The sequence below is a fragment of the Artibeus jamaicensis genome, unplaced genomic scaffold (assembly GCF_021234435.1).
Source record: "Artibeus jamaicensis isolate MK-2021 breed Jamaican fruit bat unplaced genomic scaffold, CSHL_Jam_final scaffold_1019, whole genome shotgun sequence".
Lineage (NCBI taxonomy): Eukaryota > Metazoa > Chordata > Mammalia > Chiroptera > Phyllostomidae > Artibeus > Artibeus jamaicensis.
In genome coordinates this window covers 11,936,811-11,951,093 of record NW_026522025.1, presented here as the reverse complement: position 1 = coordinate 11,951,093, position 14,283 = coordinate 11,936,811, and the positions used below count along the sequence as shown (strand labels likewise).

General features: G+C 39.7%; 1 protein-coding gene across 2 annotated transcripts in view; it reads right to left on the bottom strand.

Annotated features, from left to right (window-relative positions):
- ATG4C (autophagy related 4C cysteine peptidase) overlaps positions 1–14,283 on the bottom strand; it is an 86,253-nt gene that overhangs the window by 33,914 nt on the left and 38,056 nt on the right. For both annotated transcript variants that reach the window (XM_053655485.1, XM_053655484.1), the window contains exon 4: positions 238–471. In XM_053655485.1, coding sequence (XP_053511460.1) covers positions 238–471 — 234 coding nt within the window. The remainder of the gene's footprint in view (positions 1–237; positions 472–14,283) is intronic.

The following is a 14,283-nucleotide window of genomic DNA, read 5'->3' as shown; positions in this document are numbered from 1 at the left end:
TTCATGGTGGCAGCCAAGATTAATGGGTATATTTAACCTATATTTTTAAAAGGAGAATCATGAACATTTAAGTCATAACTGGCTCAATTCAATAAAGAAGTAATATGTTAGGCTACTTTCAACTTTAGAAGACATTAAGGCATTAAGAAATTAATCTGAGAATTTTATGCAGTCTGCAACCTAAAGTTTATATTAAACAAAACAAAAAAAACAAGAAAAAACAGAGATTTGATTTACCTCTACCAAGAAAGTGCAGTATGAGCCCTTGAGCCAGCAGCATCTGGCCAGTCCGTAACGTGCAGCCCCACCCACAGTCCGTGGTCAAAGTCGAGCCTTCTATCTGAGGAAATTCTTCCCTGTATGTCAGCCATATTCTTGAAATAAAATCTTTACGAAATTCTTCTACATTTCCCGCAATTACATGATCTTCTATAGTACATCCTGATCTTGCAGGTAACAGTTTATTTTCATCTACAAAATAAAAGTATAAATTACAGTCTAAATATATGTTGAGACATCAATAATGGTATTATATTCAATTACTGTCCATATGATACAGAGTATGCCACAGTTTTTCTAACCCTCTTCTCTATTTAAATGGAAATAAATTGCATTCAACCTAATCAGACTGTTATGAAAATTAAATAAGAATGCCGAATGTTTTGCACACTCTAGCACTAATGTAAGACATCATCAGTAATACCATTAATAACAATATCCTATAGTTCAAATATAATCAACTCTTTTATGAGGGAATAATATAAAAATACATTTTCTTTTTGCCTCATTTGACTCAGAATATAGATATCAGTGCTCTCTAAAATGAGATCTGCAATAACAATATGATTGTCAATAAGTAAAAATGTATTTAAACTAGTTCTTAAAATTGAATAAAATGTGCACACTGTATTCATTGTCTTGGATATTTAAGTCAAATTATAACATCAAAACCAATACGTGAAAGAATAAAAATATAAAATTCTTAAATATATAGTTATCCTTTATATGGAAGTATAATTTTTAAAAAATTGTTGCAACCCACATATATCATTTTTTAAAGGCTTTTTCAAACTGATTTCCTCTAATACAATTTCTATGTGAAAACTATGGTCACTGTTTGCCCAACAATTTATAAAACACTAGTGCTAAAAATGAACTAACGTTCCTTGGTTATTCCCAGAGAGAGGGTCTTAATAATCTTTACAACCTCAGCATGCAGCTACACCTACACAGGCAGATCCTAATGAATGCTGGTTGGTTTGGGTGGGTGAATGGTGGGAAGATACATCTGCCTACAACTCTCAGTTCTAAGGAGCTCAATTTCTAATACCCTTTAAAAGGATGTTCAAGTAATTGTGCTTTTATCATGCTTTTATTCCTCATCCTTAACACACCCATACCTCTTCAAGCCATTTTGAAAAACTACAATCACCTAATCATTATATATATAGTGTGTGTGTATATATGTATATTTATATATGAATATATATTCAGCTTAATGGACCTAAGTTGCTGCATATAGTTTCAATAATAATAAAAGAGAATGACTGCACCCCCATTATCAATTAATGTCCCTCAATGTTAGAGTTTAAAGTTAATTAAAAGTAAAAATGCCTGGAAATTGAACATGGCACTAAAAATATGTCCAAAATTTTCCACTTTAGAGACATTCAAATTTGTTTAAAACTTTATACAATAGTACCTAGCCTCACACCTCACCCTGTGGCTTGCCAAACATAATAGTTCCTGATCTGCTAACTAGAAGTGATTAATTCCTTATCCTCTTAAGATCTAGACTGGTCTTAATGCTTACCCTAAATACCACTGGAAAACTGCTTATACTACATGAACAGTTGTCCCGTTGACTTTCCACTAAAATACTGCCCATAGTATTCCACCATCTGATGGATTTGCTTTGTCACAACCCTAATTGATCATATCTACTGCCTGACGGGAATACATTCTTAGAAATGCATTGTTAGGTGATTCTGCAGTTGCACAAACATCACAGTGTGCACTTACATAAACCTAGGTGATAGAGCCCAGTACACACCTAGGCTAAATGGGATAACCTATTGCTCCTAGTCTGCAAATGTGTACAACATGCTACTATACAAAACTACAAGGTTAAATCAAGCATAAGAGAAAATGGTATAATCAAGAGATACAGTTAACACAAGATGTACGAGGCTTCTGACAGCCTAACTAACATGGCATACTGTTTTACAGACAACTTTTTTCTTTTTCTTTTTTTTTTTTGTTTCTGCACCAGTCTCCTAGAACACAGGACTTTATTTTTTGCCTCAGTTTCCCTGTTTCTTTTTGTATTTTTTGTTTTAAATATATTTTATTGATTATGCCATTACAGTTGTTCTATTTCCTCCCCTTCATTCCCCTCCACCTTGCATACCCCCTCCCCAACCATTCCCCCCTTTAGTTTATGACCATGTCTCAAGTTCTTTAGATTCTATATTCCCCCTACTATTCTTGCCCTCCCCCCTATCTATTTCTACCTACCATCTATGCTACTTATTTTCTGTACCTTCTCCCCCCTTCTCCTCCTCCCACTCCCCTGTTGCTAACTTTCCATTTGATCTTCATTTTTATGGTTCACTCCTGATCTAGTTGTCCTCTTAGTTTGCTTTTGTTTTAGGTGTGGTTGTTGATAACTGTTGAGTTTGCTGTCCTTTCACTGTTCATCTTTTTTATCTTCTTTTTCTTAGGTAAGTCTCTTTAACATTTCATATAATAAGGGCTTGGTCATGGTGAACTCCTTGAATTTGACGTTATCTGAGAAGCACTTTATCTGCCCTTCCATTCTAAATGAAAGCTTTGCTGGATAGAGCAATCTTGGTTGTAGGTCTTTGGATATCATTACTTGGAATACCTCTTTCCAGCCCCTTCTTGCCTGTAAGGTCTCTTTTGAGAAATCAGCTGACAGTCTGATGGGAAGTCCTTTGTAGGTGACTGACCCCTTATCTCTTGCTGCTTCTAGGATTCTCTCCATTTTAATCTTGGCTAATATAATTATTAGCCAAGGGGACTGGGGAGAGAAGAAATGGGAGAGCGGGAGGGAGAGGAAATGTTTGATGAGAATAATTCTGTGTAGCAAAGTGGCTAATGAACAGACTGTGTCCTTTGGAGGAGAAAACATTCTACCATAAATATGTAGAATTGTTTGGGCCCCACTTGCCCATTTGTTTCATTTAAATGCCAGAGATTATTTCACTATTTCATAGGGGTCTTGTAGCCCTCATTCTACTTGAACTTTGGTTAAGCTCTTAATTTCACTAGAAGTTAGATTAATTAAGCCTGCAGATTCAATCAGACTGTAGATGTGGCTCTGTAACTGGGAAGTAGTCTTTTTTCAGAACATTGAAATATTTTGAAAAAAAATGAAAAAATTATGTGAATTAAGTGTGCCTATAGGCAAAAAGCAAAGAATTATTTGTAAAAACTTCTGCTCTGCTTGATCCTGTGTGGTAAACCTCTGAGTGATTTTACAAAACAATGTGTAGATAACAGTGTTAGAAACCCAAATAGGACCTTTATATAATTCTTTTTAAGATTTACAATTCACTTTCAAGTATATCTCATTGGGCCCCTCCAACTGCAAATAAGTCCCATGTATATTCTCCTCTACTGCTGATGGAAACAAAACCAAAAATGAGACCTAGAAATTGGAAATGACCGTGTAACATGGCCACAGAACAGAGGCGCTGACATGTAGGTGACAGAAATGCCAAACTCAGTTGTCATTCTAGAAACACTCTTAGGAATGCAGATCATATCTTATAACTTTTCCACAAAGTAGGCCTATCTTAACTTATTCCAGTTTTGATTTTTTCCATTCAAAATGACTTTACACAATTCAGAAGCAACACCTACCTCTCAATCCTATGTCTACAAATTCATTATAATCAATAAGAACAAAAGGAGAAGTCATGAAACAGCATGAATTTACCAGGTAAACAAGTTGACATATTTTAAAGAGTCTGTTCTGGTGTCTGTGAATTGAAGGTAAGAATGCCCTGGACAGAGAATGCCTTTAGGAGAAGCTGGTGCAAAAGTAGTTAAGGTAACAAGGATTAAGCCCAACCATGATAAAAAGGGTTAAATCAGAATAGTTAATAGACAGAGTTTGTGAATACAGAATTCACCTTTTAATGTTCAACATGATAGTAAAAATTTCATTTCAATTTATTTTTAATTTGGGGGATGCATTCAATAAAGTGGTAGAAGAAACCTCTATTTCAGCATTTGCCTATTATCAAGTTTCCATAGAAACAAGGCCATAACCCTAAAATGTAAGCACACTGAACGCTTGCTTTTAATGTCTTTATTTCAGAAAATTTTATATCTGTTACCTTGGAAACTAAGAAATACCTACTTACATGGAAAACATTTTAGCTTTTCTACAATGGAAAATTGAATTATTTGGTTACACAAAACCATGTATGAAATGATGCTCTGCCTTGTTCTTCTGAAAGAGTACATTTTTCGAGTCGTTTTAAAAACCTAGTATACATTTCAGATACACTAAAAAGGAGTTTTCTACTACCTTGCATTTATCAGTATATCTAATATAACTGATGGCAGTAGCATCAGTAACATGATGAAGACAAGAATGTCCTGTCATCCAATTTTATTACTGTTCATCAACTTTTCACACCTTGTATGTTGTGACCACAGGAGCTTTCCTACTTTTCTGGCTAAAGGTGCTGTCTCAAGTAACCCCTTTCTCCCCCTCCCCGAGGAGTGAGGAGGGAAGGAACTGCCAATATTATGTGCAAAAATCTCTGAGCAACAAATCTTTCCTATTTCCAGTAGCTATCTTTTTTTAAGTATATTTTATTGATTATGCCAAGACAGTTCTATTCCCCTCCTTCATTCCCCTCCACCCTGCACACCCCCTCCCCCGCCATTCCCCCCTTTCGTTTATGACCACATGTCTCAAGTTCTTTAGATTCTATATTCCCCTACTATTCTTGCTCCCCCCATCTATTTTCTACCTATCTATGCTACTTATTTTCTGTACCTTCTCCCCCCTTCTCCTCCTCCCACTCCCCTGTTGCTAACCCTCCTTGAGATCTTCATTTCTATGGTTTACTCCTGATCTAGCTGTCCTCTTAGTTTGCTTTTGTTTTAGGTGTGGGTGTTAATAACTGTGAGTTTGCTGTTCTTTCACTGTTCATCATTTTTATCTTCTTTTTCTTGGATAAGTCCCTTTAATATTTCAGATAATAAGGATTTGGTGATGATGAACTCCTTGAATTTGGTCTTATCTGAGAAGCACTTTATCTGTCCTTCCATTCTAAATGAAAACTTTGCTGAATAGAGCAATCTTGGTTGTAGGTCTTTGGATTTCATGACTTGGAATACCTCTTTCCAGCCCCTTCTTGCCTGTAAGGTCTCTTTTGAGAAATCCACTGACAGTCTGATGGGAACTCCTTTGTAGCTGACTGTCCCCTTATCTCTTGCTGCTTCTAGGATTCTCTCCTTCATTTTAATCTTGGCTAATGTAATGATGATGTGCCTTGGTGTGTTCCTTCTTGGGTCCAACTTTTTTGGGACTCTCTGAGCTTCCTGGATTTCCTGGAAGTCTATTTCCTTTGCCAGAATGGGGAAGTTCTCCTTTATTATTTGTTCAAATAAGTTTTCCACTCATGGCTGTTCCTCTTCCCCTTCTGGTACCCCTAAAATTCGGATGTTGGAGTGTTTAAAGATGTCCTGAAGGTTCCTAAGCCTCTCCTCCTTTTTTTTGAATTCTTGTTTCTTCATTCTTTTCTGTTTGGTCATTTTTTTCTTCCTTCTGGTCCACTCCCTTGATTTGAGTCCCAGTTTTCTTCCCATTACTATTGGTTTCCTGTGTATTTCCCTTCATTTCGATTAGTTTAGCCTTCATATGTTCCTCTAATTTGTGACGAAAATCAACCAGTTCTGTGAGCATCCTGATCACCAGTGTTTTAAACTGTGCATCTGAAAGTTTGGCTATTTCTTGGTTGCTTAGAGTTATGGGCTCTGGGGCTTTGAGCTGGTCTTGAGCCATAATGTTTTGGTCTGTTCACACCTGTTATGTAGGAGGGGCGGAGCCACCCAGGTCGCTGGTTTGTGACGCTGTATGTGGGGGCGGGGTCAGAGAGGGACAATGGCAGTCCCCTCTGCTGCTTCCCGCTGCTGGGGCCTGCGGGGACCGTCTCACTCCTCACTCCTTCACTGGTTTATCTGCGTGCAACTGTGTAACTGCAGTCAGCCCTCAGTGGGTCTCCTGGCTGCTACTCCACACCTGGGATCCACCCACAGCTGTTTGTGCGCCTGGGTTGCTCGCCTGCGTTGGTCTGGTGGATCTTTCCTGCTCGACCCCACTCTGGTGCTGGCTCTGCCCCTCTTACTGGTCTGGCTGAAAGGTTCGTTGTTGTCAGACTACCATATAGTTCAGTTTTCTGTGGTTTGGCTGCATTTTTGTTGCTAAAACTTTGTTGTTTTTAAACTTGCTTGTGCGAGAAGGCACAGTGTTTCCACCTATGCCCTCATCTTGGCTGTTTTCTCTAATTAAAAATTCCAGTAGCTATCTTAAACCTTCTTTTTTGGTGACGATATTAATAACCATTTGATGGGAAAGATTTAGAAAGTACAGAAAAGTCATCCAGTTATGCTCAGAATATCCAGAACTTTTACTAAGATTTTGGTGTTGGTTCTTCCTGCATTTTTTGTGTGCATATAAACAAAACACTGTTTATTTTACAAAAAGGAGGTCATTCTTTATGGCTGCTTTGTAATGTTTTGTTATAAAAAGAAATAATCACATAAAACTTAAACTGTGCTTGACATTGTGAGAGTCCCCCAGGATGTATTTCCACCAAACTGCATGGAGCGCTAACGCATGACTCTAAAACTGCTCAGTGTGCCATCAAATGTCTGGAGCATCATTCATTTATCTACCCTTCATGTCGGCCTTCTTTTAAAGTGAAACTGCACACAATCCCATTACACTTTATTCTCGGGACACAGATAAAAATAGATGCATTTGCAGCTCCCTGTGGAATTCAGGTGGCATACCTTCTCATAACCCAATCAGGATGTCATTTTGTAGTTAAAGTATTTTAATATTAAAGGTTCTTAGCCCAACTCAAAGTTACCATTGTTTTCTCACTGGACATTGCAACTCCTCTTCCAAATGTTTGTGGTTCTTGTGTATTTAATTTGGGATAACTACTCTAAGATCTGAAAGCAACTGCTAATCTTAGATGCCAAATCAAAAGATATCATTAGATGGAATCTTAAAAGATATAGGAAAAGTGGGAGAATCTTAACTGATATGGGGTCTAAACCCCTGAAACAGTTAGAGGTTTACTGGGCGCCATCCCAGATGCAGGACAAATGCATGCTACACAGAACAAAGCCCCAAACCTAACCCAGGGCCATCCCTTACAGAGCAGCCTAGGGGCAGGCAACACATGAACAATCAAGAAAGTCAGGTTGGCTAAAGACAGTGTTACTTTTCCAAGTAGCACTGAGCAGTCCTAAAAATGAGGGAGAGCCACGTGCAGGTCTGGCAGGAAAGGCTTCCAGGGTTAAATACAGTGAATGAAGGCAACGGACAGAAGGACACAGGGATGCGGCAGCCAAGTGAAAGAGATGTTGGAAGAAATATGTTGGATTAAGACCTTGTATGCCTAGGGAACCTTGACAAAAAATAGGCATTTTAGTCTAGAGACAGTGGGAAAACATTGAAGGATTACATGCAGAGAAATGAAGTTAATTCTAAAAAGAAAAATGTATTTGCTTTCAAAAAAGAACCGCACTGGTAGAACTTCTTGCTAATTGTGTGACTATTATCCTTTTCCCTCTACTGGATCCAAAACACACATTTACCCAAGATGATGCTTGGGAATTGGTAATAAATAGACATTTCATATAATTTCTAATACAATGCTAAGTGTTCTGATTCTGCTTTTGAGTTAATTTGTGAAAGTTCTGTTTGTCATTTTTTGGTGCTTTATATATAGTATAAAGATTGCTCTTGCATTTCATTTTATCCTCAAAATGTTTTGAACTAGGTAGGACAGAAATTACATGTTTTACATGTGAGAAGACAGTTTGTGAGTGGTATAAACCGAGTTGTTCAAGATTTGAAAAATAAAACCTGATAAAGCAGGTGTGTAAAGTCCAGACACACGGCACATAGGAATAGAACTTGTACAATGATGCATCATACGATCAGCTTTTTTCTCATCCCCCCCCCCCGTTTTTTTATTTCCTAGTGTATTAAAGCAAGTAAACTTCAGGGTTAAAACAATAACATTGTATAATGTGAAATAAAACTGAAGTAAACTGTAACTAGAAATGTTTTGACAGGTCCAAGACACTGAGCAAAGTACTTTTTAGAAACACATAAAGAAAGGTGCACTTCACTACACGAAATGTCACATCTCAGTCACAGTCACTAAAACATGGGTTGAGGAATAAAGCAAGGCAAGGCTGACAACCAAGGCCAAAGCAGCTACCGAAGTGGTCTGGAAGTCAGAGTTAGGACTGTCAGAAGCTAACAGAGCGGAAAGCAGGTTCAAGGAGCCATGGGTGGGTGGGCGGCGGCACAGGAGTGTAGTTTGTGCTGTCTGATGAGGCGGCCAGCTCAAGGCCACTGGGTAGGAATTACCTGAGTGTGGTGGGAAGTAGACTCAGGGAGATAAAATCCCTAGTGCATGTGGTAGTTGTTGGACTCTAAATTTTGTGTTATGGGCTATAAAACTAATACAATGTACTGTAAATACAACATACAGTACAGAAATGGTAGAGCCAGCAGTTCAGTAAATGCAGGAAGCCTTAAGTAAACAGGTGCCAGCTGTTGGCCTAGAAACTGCTCACATTTGTATTTAATTGGAATGTACTGAAAACAATGTGTTGAAATCCATGTGTTTCTGACATATGCTGCTTAAATCCATTCTATGAAAGAGTGATGCAGTATGTGTCATTAGCAAAAACTGCAAGTTATACATAAAATTATTGTAGACTATAAAGAAGAGTCTTATGAAAGCCTAATGCAAGTGGAGAACATTAGGTTTCTAGTGGGTACAATATGTGCAATATATACAAATGACAGGCAACTCAACGAACTGGAAATAGCACTCACTGTTAACTGTGTTCAAACTCTGTAATCAAATTCAAACAGACACTATGAGGTTCCTGATTGGACACCACTAGGAAATATTTTTTCAGGTATCCAAGGCTGGGGTAGGAGTTCAAAGTGGTATGGTGGGTAGCATTATACACTACTATGCTCCCCCTTTCTTTAGAAAGCAACTTAGTATTACATATTGAGCCATGAAAATGACCTAACCTTTTTGTTTAGTCATCTCATTTTGAAGATCTTTCCTAAAGCGATTAATATTTTTGTTAAAAAACGGTATATACATAAAGATGTTCTTTACAGTATTGTAAGAATAGAACTTCATAAGTACCTAAACGCCAACAGGGGAGTGGCTAAGTGAAGTATCCAAATGACACCTGACTCGCCAGTACACAATAAATGTGCTGCAGTGGGGTAAGGCTCACTTATCGGTAACAAACCAGGACACAAACCGTACACCAATTAGAGCTCTTCTATAAAGTAAAAAGAAGCAACCATTTGTAAATGGATGGGTAATTTTTAAATATATTTTATTGATTATGCTATTACAGTTGTCCCAGTCCCCCCTTCATTCCCCTCCACCCTGCACACCCCCTCCCACCCACATTCCCCCCTTTAGTTCATGTCCATGTGTCATAAGTTCTTTAGCTTCTACATTTCCTGTACTATTCTTGCCCCCCCTGTCTATTTTCTACCTACCGTCTATGCTACTTATTCTCTGTACCTTCTCCAGCGTTCTCCTCCTCCTTCCACTCCCCTGTTGCTAACCCTCCATGTGATCTCCATTTCTATGGTTCTGTTCCTATTCTAGCTGTTTGCTTAGTTAGTTTTTGTTTCTGTTTTAGGTGTGGTTGTTAACAATTGTGAGTTTGCTGTCCTTTTACTCTTCATCTTTTTTATCTTCTTTTTCTTAGATGTCCCTTTAACATTTCAGATAATAAGGGCTTGGTGATGATGAACTCCTTTAACTTGACGTTATCGGAGAAGCACTTTATCAGTCCTTCCATTCTAAATGAAAGCTTTGCTGGATAGAGCAAGCTTGGTTGTAGATCTTTGGATTTCATGACTTGGAATACTTCTTTCTAGCCCCTTCTTGCCTGTAAGGTCTCTTTTGAGAAATCAGCTTACAGTCTGATGGGAACTCCTTTGTAGGTGACTGTCCCCTTATCTCTTCCTGCTTCTAGGATTCTCTATTTTAATCTTATGTAATGTCATTATGATGTGCCTTGGTGTGTTCCTTCTTGGGTCCAACTTCTTTGGGACTCTCTGAGCCTCCTGGACTTCCTGGAAGTCTATTTCCTTTGCCAGATTGAAGAAGTTCTCCTTTTTGATTTGTTCAAATAACTTTCCCATTTGTTGCTCTTCCTCATCCCCTTCTGGTACCCCTATAATTTGGACGTTGGAAGGTTTAAAGATGTCCTGAAGGTTCCTATGCCTCTCATTTTTTTGCATTCTTGTTCCTTCATTCTTTTCTGTTTGGTTGTTTCTTTCTTCCTTCTGGTCTACTCCATTGAGTCCCAGTTTTCTTCCCATCACTATTGGTTCCCTGTGCATTTTCTTTCATTTCACTTGCCTTCATTTTTTCATCTAATTTGCGACCAAATGCAACCAATTCTGTGATTATCCTGATCACCAGGGCTTTGAACTGTGCATCTGATAGGTTGGCTATCTCTTGGTCACTTAGTTGTATTATTTCTGGAGCTTTGATCTGTTCTTCTGTTTCAGCCATTTTTTTGTCTTATTATGTAGTAAGGGGCAGAGCCTTAGGTGTTCACCAAAGCAGAGCAACACCCCCACTCGCTGGGTTGTGATGCTATATGTGGGGGCGGGGTCTGAGAGGGAACAATGGTGCTTACTCCGCTCTCTGTCAGACTTCACTCCCTTCTGCCACTTCCCCCAAGCAAACTGGGCCCTTCTGGTGCTGGTTCCCAGGTGGGTGGGCTTGTGTACATTCTAGGACCCTGTGAGCCTCTCCAGCGAACTCTCCTGTGAGGCTGGGAATCTCTCCCGGCGCCTCAACATGCTCAGGTGTTTTCAATCGGTGTTTTGAGGCTTTATTTCTCAGCACTGGGACGTTGGGTTGCAAGGTCTGTCTCGCTCCTCAGTTACGTGCATGCAAACAAGGGACTGCCCGGTCAGCCACCTTGCGCATGGTGCCCCACTTCTCAATTACCACCTCGCTGGGTCTGCCCATTGCCACCCCACACCCGGGGTCTTCCAACCACTGCCTGGGTGCCCAGGGTCTGCCCGCTGCTGTCTTGCATGCCCAGTGTCACCGTTTCTTGTGCCATGACCCCTCTCAGCTCCGCCGCCAAACTCTACCCTGGATCTGGATGGATGTGTCTATTTCAGCTCCTTGGCCATCCGACTTCCATACAGTTCAATTTTCTGTCGGTTCTGGTTATTATTTTGTTACTAAATTTATGTTGTCCTTATTTTGGTTGTGCAAGGAGGTACAGTGTGTCTACCTATGCCTCCATCTTGGCCGGAAGTCCATGGGTAATTTTTTTAAAAAGCATTATTTTGGTTCTTACAAACTTTTTTCATTAAATTTGCTAAAGGATGAAGTCCAAGAATTAACACAGGATAACAAGAGAATAAAGAAATCTCTGGAGGAAAAACAGAGATCCCTGAAAGACCCAGAAAACCTGGTAAGGAAAGTTCTAAAGAACATGAATGACCCTGCTTGGGATGAGACTGACCTGTCATACACATCCCTGGTTCTTTCTCAAAGACCAATCATGAGACCAAGCTGGGAGCCCCACGACCCCAGCTGGTGTGCCGTTTTTTGAAAATATACCATTTCGAATGCATATCCATGATTGTTATATCTGAGCTGATAGTTAATGCTAGAACTTCCTTCCCACTACCCTTCTGGTTCTGTGAACTACAAGTCATGTTAATGAGCATGTGGAAAGCAGAGATACAGAGGGCTCTGGAATGGCTTTTGGTAGATGCCAGACTGTTCTCTACCACTCTGGTCTCCACAGTGCTCTAAAATACTTCCCACTTCGGAATGCCTAACTAATTTAACCTTATTTAAAGCTTCAAAATACTTTAATGGCATTTGAAAGTCTTCAGTTGAAGCAGTATGGCAGTCTGGCAGTCAAGGATGTGCGGTGGTTCTGAGTGGAGAACTCTGGTTAATTGAGGGAGAACCCCAGCCTCAGCCTCAGCCTCAGCCATGAATCCAAGGAAATCCTACACATGCCACTGTGTCCAACTACAGGGTGCCCCCTCTTGTCTGCTTTGTATAAGTACTGTGATCATCAGAGTGTATTCAGTGCACTTGGAAAGATCATACAGACTTTTAAAAGTAGGCTACTTTGGTAACATAACAAAGTATACTGTTTTGTCCTAACCCAAAAGGGAAAGCTCCAATACAGCCTATAAATAAGATGTACTATTTATGACATATCACAGCAGCCAGTGAAGATGCATTGAGCTGATGCAGTGAGCTAACTTGGATGGGTAGGATTTCTTTGTCAGGCAAAGTAAACCCTGAGCTCTGTTTTACCATCAGGGTGCAGTAAGCATTACTGCAGTGCTCACTGGGAAAGAAAAGAAGAAAACAATATACATCCTAAATTCCACATAAGTAATTGAAGTTTAAATGTGGATCCATCTTCTTCCTGTACCAAACTGCAGAGCAGACGCAGGAAGAACCCCGGTCTGAGCCCTGACACCGCTGACCCCTCTGGGCTAGGGCCTTGAGAAGCCCCTGCAACCCTTGGGTAGGAAGCACAGCACAGAGCCCAGCTTGTCCTCTGGCCTTGGAGATAGGATCACAGTGCCACAGGGATAGTGCTTTCTATTTCCCTCTTCTAAAGAGGTCAGTTTTAAAGTGAGCCCCGGCTAGTGTGGCTCAGTGGATTAAGTGCTATCCTGCCAATCAAAGGGTCACCAGTTTGATTCCCAGTCTAGGGCATATGCCTGGATTACAGGACAGGGCCCCAATAGGGGGCATGTGAGAGGCAACCACACATTGATGTTTCCCTCTCATCCCTCCTTGCTTCCACTCTAAAAATAAATAAATAAAATCTTTAAAAAATATAAAGATAATTTCTTCATAGAACGTATTGTACCTTTTTTCCACTTTTAAGTACATTTTATTGATTATGCTATTACAGTTGTCCCATTTTTTCCCTTTTCCCCTCTACCCTACAACCCCCTCTTACCACCATCCCACAACCCTCAGTTCATGGACATGGGTCATACATATAAGTTCTTTCGCTTCTCCATTTCCCATAGTATTCTTAACCTCCTTCTGTCTTATTTTGTATCTACCAAGTATGCTTCTCTTTTTTATTTTATTGATTATGCCATTACAGTTGTTCTATTCACCCCTTCATTCCCCTCCATCCTGCACACCCCCTCCCCCACCATTCCCCCCTTTCATTTATGACCATGTGTCTCAAGTTCTTTAGATCCTATATTTCCCCTACTATTCTTGCCCTCCCCCCTATCTATTTTCTGCCTACCATCTATGCTACTTATTTTCTGTATCTTCTCCCCCCTTCTCCTCCTTCCACTCCCCTGTTGCTAACCCTCCATGTGATCTTCATTTCTATAGTTCTGCTCCTGATCTAACTGTCCTCTTAGTTTGCTTTTGTTTTAGGTGTGGTTGTTAATCATTGAGTTTGCTGTCCTTTCACTGTTCATCTTTTTTATCTTCTTTTTCTTAGATAAGTCCCTTTAACATTTCATATAATAAGGGTTTGGTGATAATGAACTCCTTGAATTTGATCTTATCTGAGAAGCACTTTATCTGTCCTTTCATTCTAAATGAAAGCTTTGCTGGATAGAGCAAGCTTGGTTGTAGGTCTTTGGATTTCATGACTTGGAATACTTCTTTCCAGCCCCTTCTTGCCTGTAAGGTGTCTTTTGAGAAAGCAGCTGACAGTCTGATGGGAACTCCTTTGTAGGTGACTGTCCCCTTATCTCTTCCTGCTTCTAGGATTCTCTCCTTCATTTGAGTCTTGGCTAATATAATTATGATGTGCCTTGGTGTGTTCCTTCTTGGGTCTAACTTCTTTGGGACTCTCTGAGCTTCCTGGACTTCCTGGAAGTCTATTTCCTTTGCCAGATTGGGGAAGTTCTCCTTTATTATTTGTTCAAATAAGTTTTCCACTTGTTGCTCTTCCTCTTCCCCT